The sequence below is a fragment of the Crocodylus porosus genome, unplaced genomic scaffold (genome assembly GCF_001723895.1).
Source record: "Crocodylus porosus isolate Cpor-Errol unplaced genomic scaffold, CroPor_comp1, whole genome shotgun sequence".
Classification (NCBI taxonomy): domain Eukaryota; kingdom Metazoa; phylum Chordata; order Crocodylia; family Crocodylidae; genus Crocodylus; species Crocodylus porosus.
The window spans coordinates 3,964,327-3,971,552 of NW_017728945.1; the positions used below are offsets into that span (position 1 = coordinate 3,964,327).

The 7,226-nt window shown below is 47.1% G+C and overlaps 1 protein-coding gene across 1 annotated transcript; it reads left to right on the forward strand.

Annotated features, from left to right (window-relative positions):
* The first annotated feature begins 3,885 nt into the window (after positions 1–3,885).
* Positions 3,886–7,012, forward strand: TIMM13 (translocase of inner mitochondrial membrane 13). Its single transcript, XM_019550693.1, has 4 exons — positions 3,886–3,916; positions 4,152–4,240; positions 4,322–4,390; positions 5,946–7,012. Exons 1-4 carry the CDS (start codon positions 3,886–3,888, stop codon positions 6,042–6,044), a joined length of 288 nt encoding a protein of 95 aa, XP_019406238.1. The 3' UTR covers positions 6,045–7,012.
* Positions 7,013–7,226: the final 214 nt, after the last annotated feature.

Below are 7,226 nucleotides of genomic sequence, written 5' to 3' on the forward strand. Positions count from 1 at the left end.
CTTGCTTGTGAAGACTGAGGTGAAAAAGGCATTGAGCACTTCAGTCTTTTCTGCATCCTCTGTCACAAGGTTGCCTCCCATATTCAGTAAGGGACCCACACTTTCCCTGATTCTCCTCTTGCTACTGACATACTTGTAGAAACCCTTCTTGTTACCCTTGTTAGCTGCAGCTCCACTTGTGCTTTGGCCTTCCTGACTTCATCCTTGCAGTGACGAGCACCAGTCCACCTGAAAGTACAGGAACCCACAGAATAAGTTAAGATGGGGATTTGAATATTCTTTATACATGTGAAACAATATTTAAAACCTTTGTATTGCTGTGTAAAGTCCCTTCCTGACACCTGATGTGGGGGGGGGGGCCAGGAAGGGACAGGCTTTCAGGTATCTTTTTATCACAAGAGCTCAAAGTATCCTCTCTTGTATTCTACCTTCCTCTTTGCTAGTAGAAGTAGGGTTGGAGTGGTATTGTAGCCATGATGGTCCAGGAAATGATAGAAGCAAGGGTTCTTTTTATGCTATTTTTATTGGGGCAGCCATATAGTTGGAAGAGATGTGAGACAAGCTTTTGAGCAGAAAATACCCTTCTTCAGGTCTGGCTTCTCTCACAGGAGGAGGATAATGTTAGTTTGCTTGCCTTGTTGGCCACTTATTTCACTTAGTCTATCTTAAGCCATTTTATTAGTCTGCCCATCTCATTTTGAAATTCACATCTTTAAATTAAAGGCATATCCATGCTGGATGCTGGTTTTCATTGTCACACTTCCAAAAACATCTGAGTGGAAGGGAAAAACAGTTGTATGGAATCCAGTGAGTGGAAGGTCACAGAGTAATTGCATTTCAAAGCATAGATTTCACTGAATGTGGAAATAAATTGTGCTGGAGATTTTTCTGTTGTTCAATTTCTAAAATGGCCTGGGAAACAGAATTGATTTGCCCTTCAGTATGTTTAGCTTTAAACCACTTGATTTTTTTTTTTATATAAGACCATATTTACATGCAATTTATTATTTGTAAATGTAATGCCTTTCCTGAAATGCTAAGGTCTAGAGAATAAAAAGATGTTTTAATTTTGAATCACTTAATTCAAAGAAGCACAATGCACTGTGTGACTTTTTAGGGATTATTAAAAAAAAAAAAACACTTAAAAAGTATGAAGACTCTTAATTCTTCCAAGGCTAAATCTGTTTGTTATCTGCTTCCATTTAATTACTGCCCTGGATCTAGCTTGTGTAAGACTGACATTCTAATGGTTTAGGTAGCCATGTAATTACACTAAAATTGCAAGCAATAAGCTATTTTGAACAAAGCTAAGAAACTTTACATTGGTTCAAACGTGACAATATTATTCTGTCCAAATGATGGTTTTTCTTTGGGCTCCTTTGACTTAACACAACAGCTTCTTCGACTTCTTAACACAACATGTATTTAGCTTCAGTTCTGGGCTAATGGCATCCTGACTGTTAGTTGGGAAAATTTCTGTAAAATGGAGCTTTTTTTTTTTTTTAAGTGGATTACTGAGGTTCTTAATTATGAAAAAAATCTGCAAATTGAAGTATATTAAAAACAATGGAAATTGATGTACACTTATGAAAACTATAAAATTATCTAGACTTTATCATTTCAAACACTTGTTTTGATTCTGTTTTGTTTTAAGAATATGCATGCCAAATGTTTGTCTCTTGATGATTTGTAATATACATTTTTTTGACTGGAAACTTTTTTGTACAACCCACTCCAATAAATGTTTTGCATTTTATTTGTTGCCTCCCTCTTATTTGAAACGAACCAAATTCCAGTCAAAGGCTGAGAGAGATGTTGCATACGCAAGGATGTTGCATACCCATGTAGAGAGAGGATAAGGAGTGTCATGATTGCTACTCTGTCTCCTAAGAAGATCTGGTGTGGTGCAGGGCTATTAATAACTGCTTTTTATTTTGAGGCAAATATGCTGACCTTAGTATTAATGGCTAATGCTTAAGAAAAGCAAATATAAAGTCAGTGTGGCAGCAGCATTGCAACTGAGGCTGGGACTTCAGATGGTTTTTAGACCCTGCTTTAGAAACCAATTTTTGCTTTTCTGAGCCCCTTTTCCTAAAAAGACCAATAATGGGATAATTGAGATTCTAGCGTTTATAGCTTCCCACCTAATAAGAATGGGGACTAAGCCACAAACTTTTTTCCTCATGCAGTCTTTGGTGACTATCAGTCTAAGATGGGCTTAAAAAAATCACCAGCTGGATATCTGTCTCAAACAACCAAATACAGTCCACTGGTTTATGGTCCTAGCTGCTGCATTTGAATTCAGTAAGGTTGTTCCTGTTTACTTGGCAGTATTGGTTGGTTTAGAGGAAGCTACCTGCATTGAAGTCTCCTGAGTTATCATGTTGGGTCTCTTAACAAACATCTGTTCACTGTAAATGCTTGGTACCTGGCATCCCCAATGCATTTTCTGAGCATAAGTGATCAATACTCCCCTCAAGGTACGTGCACATCTTGATTTTCTAAGTGGGCAAACTGAATGAAAGGAACACACCTGAATTACTTTAGGGTTTTTTGAAAGCATTGTGACCTAGGGGGTAAAGCCCTGGGCTAGGACTACTGAACATGTGGATCATGGATTGGCCTTCCGAGTCATCTGGGGCCTTGCCGATGGTATCTCTGTTTATTGGAAGACTGTCATTCTCGTATCGGGACTGCCAGTGACCAGAGTACTGGACCGGGACTCGGCCTGAGTTCTGTTTGAAAGTCTGATGTACTGTAACCTTGAGTTTCTTCTCATCCAGTCTGTTTATACCAATTCCTGCAGTACCTGGATTTTTCTTGTAGATCTACCATTCAAGTCCTAAATGTGGCTGAGCAAATCTCACATCTATTTTACATTGCATCTGCATAGTTGAAGCAATTGTGTATTTAAAAGTTCTCTCTCATGCAGAAACCAGCTGTGGCTCATCCTTTTGCAAGAACAGAGCAAAACAAAAACGAATGGTTAATTCTTGGCTTTTTGAGGGGTAGCTGATCACTTGATTTATAACTCAAAATTAATTGTAGACGAGGACAAATTTTAAGGGTTTGGAAATTGAAGGGTTGAGTTAAGCTTGCCACCATAATCTTTGTCTATTGGTTTAATATCCCAGAATGGGGAAGAACTATCCAAAGTTCACCTAAAGCCTATTAATTTTTTTATTTTTATTTTTTACTGCTTAGCTGGTAAAATAAAATAACTCTCATCCTAGAAATAGATTCATGGTGCCTGCAAAGAAGGTGACTGAGATATTGCAGTAATATCAAAGCTGTACTACAGCTAAGAGTTCATCAAATAGAGCATTTCAAGTTATTGTCTTTGCTAAATGAAAGAAAAAGTAATTTTTAGAGTTTACTGAACCCTGAGACTTGCATAGTTTTTCAAGACTGCTAGTCCTAAAGGATAATTCCAGAAGCCAAAATATGTTGGGGAATCTGTGGACAGGGTTCCTTGGGTAAATGTGGTATCTTTTATTAGACCAACTAAATGGCTAGAAAGTTATCCTTTGCAAGCTTTTGGGAGCCAGCACCCCAACACCCCTTACAAATCTGCTGCTTCCAAGAGGTCTTACCTAATACTGTGTGCAAATTAATTCTCAAAGGTTGAGCATCAACCCTTAAAAACTTGCTTCTTGATCAGAAATGAATGTGATTCTAAGTCTTTAAAAGGTCCTTTATCTTTGTACACTGACCTCCATCTGTACAACTCTGTTGGTAAGAAATGTGAGAAGGACCTTTCAAAATAGCTCTGCCAGCAGCAGTAGTAAGTAGCCCTTGCAACGGTGTGCCAGCTCTGGCCACTTACACCTTCCGGCTGTTTGCCCTGGCAGCGGTAGTGCTGGTAGGCCTTGAATTTAGGGCACAATGATTAACAACATTAAAAGGAGCTTGGCAGGTGTGTGGGAGCCTTGGTGGACCTCCTATGCTTGCAAATCTCTTGCTCCCCGGCATTGTGCTGCATCTTCCCTTCAGCGGGAGCCACGGGGGCCGCTACCGGAGCCGGCCTCCTGTGTGCCCCCTCGCGCAAGGCCAGCTCCTCGCGTGGGGTTGGTTGTTTACCCCGGCTACGTGCCCACGAGCGCTCGGGCTGCCTTGCCGAAAGCGCCGCAGGGCCGCGGTCGCTGCCGCAGGCGGCCGGGGCGGGCTCGGGCTCCAGGGGCTCGTCATGGAGCAGGTGAAGGTGCAGATCGCCGTGGCCAACGCGCAGGAGCTGCTGCAGGTCAGGAGCGGGGGGCGGGCCGGGGGGGCCGGCGCACGTGGGCGCGCCGCGCTCGTGCTGACCGACCTGTGCTCTCCGCAGCGGATGACGGACAAGTGTTTCCGCAAGTGCATCGGGAAGCCGGGCAGCTCTCTGGACAACTCGGAGCAGGTGAGCTGGTGCCGCCCGCGGGCCCCTGCCCGCCGGCGCCCGCATGGCCCGAGCTGGGCGGAGGCCTGTGCGGGCCTCGGGTCGCTGCCCGGCCCCTCAGGGCGGCCGGCGCTCGAAGGTCAGCGCCGTGTGGGCCTTGCCGGGTTGTCTGCGCGGGCGGGAGGTGTTACCTGCCTTACAGCTCCTCCCTGAGGATGCCGGAGCGCTGCCCCAGAGGGGGCTGCTTCCATCGGGAGCTGGGCCGATGCAGGCCAGACCAGCTACTCCTCGCCTGAGGCCGCGGGGGAGGGAGTCTGGGCCCCGGGCTCGTGCCCTGAGCACCTGCCTGTGGTGTCCCAGCGCCTACAGCTCTGGTGCTGACACCTTGGGTTGGCGGTTGCAGGGTGGGATGGATCTGCTTTCTACTGCTTGTTCTTCTCATCTGCTGGGTGATCAGCAGGGATCCTGACTTTTCCTGATTTAAAAAAAAAAATCATATTCTCTGCTAAAACCCCCAAAATCCATGATTTGAAATTAAAGCTCCCCTCCTTCCCAGCCCTTTCCGTATCCTGCTGGTGCCCCTCACTCCCCACCCACAGCCCCTGCTCCCCCAGCCCTGCCAGAGGGGGCCCCAGCTGCCAGGGCTACAGACCAGGGTCTACAGCCCGCTGCCCCCTGCCGTGGGCTCAGGTGGGGGGCTCCCTGCTGCTGCATGTGCCCCCAGATCTGGCCCTGGGCAGGCACGGGCTGAGGCTGCTGCCCATCGGGGTGGGGCTTGGGGCTGCAGTGCGCGGTTGCACGGCCCCAGCCAGGAGCAGAACAGGGCTGCCCCTCCCCCCTTCCGTGCAACGTGCCTCCAGTGCCAGCTGGTGCTTTGGGGGGTGCAGCCCCGCACCACTGCCCTTGCTGCAGCCCCACGTGCAGGAGGCATGTCAGCAGGGCAGCAGGCAAGCGAGAAGCAGTGAGGAAGCTTTCTGCGTGGCTCCTTGGCTCACTGCTGAGCTGGATCGGGATGGGGGGAAGCAGGGTGGCAGGAAACAGTGGCGAGCAGGGGGCCTGCTATTCCCTGCCGCCCTGCTCCCCCTTTGTGACTCTGCGCAGCAGGGAGTGGAGTAGCCGTGCAGAAAACCTCCCCTCCGCTTCTCCCTAAGCCCCACCCGGCTGGGCAGCAGCCCCAGCCCTGCCCAGCTCCCTCCCTACAGGGGCTTCAGTCCCCCTTTCCTCCCCCACTTACCTGTGGGAGCTACTCTCAGGCTGCCTGGGACCGCGTGCATGTCTGTGCACATGGCACCCCGTCTTTCCTCCTTCCTCCTGCTCCCTCCCAGCTCCTTGCAGAACGGCATAATCTATGGGTTTCTTGGGTAAAACGAGAAATCTGTTCTTGCCTCTGGTAAAAGGCAAAATCTGTGGCTTACTCCATTTTTCCATGGGAGATGGGAAACCCAGATCTCGAGATCAGGGGAAGTCGCTTGCTTGATTTGGATTTGTATCCGTCCATTTCTCTCTCTTTAAAGTGTCTTTGCACTTGTGGGTGAAAAGGACAGTGCAAGAGCTAAGTATCATTGTTATATTTCAGAAATGCATCGCCATGTGCATGGACCGGTATATGGATGCCTGGAACACGGTCTCCCGAGCCTACAACTCCCGGTTGCAGAGGGAGAGAGCCAACATGTAATAGGCTTCCAGCAGGCCTGGTAACACCCTTCTGTACCCTCTTCTCTGGGAGAAGAGAACTGAATTCTGAATAAATAGAAATGGACCTTCTTAAAAATGAAAGGAATGACAGTTTGGATTGTGGGACTGAGATATCTATGATTTGGCAATTCCAGCTCTCATCGTGCCAAAGCATAAATCCCCATTGAACTGTTTATATTTTTACCCCATATTAATATACTTGAGCTCAACATCTCCTGACTAGCATGAAGCCTGGGAGAAATCTGGCTGGACTGCCAGTTATTTCCATACTCTCTCCCAACGCTTGTGAGACTGGCAGGGGTTTGCTTTAAGACCCTGGATGGACTCCCGGGCCCTCCCTGACACTGGTTAAGGGAAGAGCTACAAGATGCCTGGAACCCTTCGGGAAAGATAGGGCATTGAGCAACCCCCTTATGTGCCTTTCCCCAGGAAGCAAGTGTGAGTCTGTATAATAGCTTTATCCTGCTGGTATTGGCTGTGGGTCTGGTGCTTCTGGTACAGAAGTTCAGTCAGTCCTAGGGACATAGTTTTAGTGAATTAAAAAGGTTCTGAGTTTCTGCAGATGAGGGTGAGAGGCCTATCTGGCCATTATACTGTTAAGTGCAGCAAACTAGCCTGTAGTGCAGGATGATGCTGGTAATGCTACATCTACAGTGAGATTGTGTTGTCCTTGCTGTACCCTCATCAGCTGGAAATTGAATGTTGACTTTGTGTCCCAATTTGTCCCTATAAGGAGTTCAAATTCTGACTCCCACCATCCTGTCCCAGACCCACATCAGTATTGTCATTTGTCTTATGAGACTGTCACTGTTTCCATGTGGTCTGCTGGTTTCTTTCTGATATTGAGGAGACTGGTAGAAAATCTATAAAAAATATGAACAGGGAGCACAAACCTGCATGGAATTGTGCAGTAAACATTAAAGGAGCTGAATTCAGCCACCTAACTAATTGGGCCTTTGTGTATTCCCTCTTGTTTACTCTCTTTCTTTCCCATCTCTCGGCTGAGTTCTTCCCCTGCCACTCAAGAAGGAACAAATCCCTGATCTAGGTATATGATTGCATATCTGGGACCACTTAGCAGCTGGCAATACCACTCGTACCAGTTCCATTGGGCCCCTTGGGAAACTGACCAAGAGTGGGCTGGTTACATGAGGGCCGTATG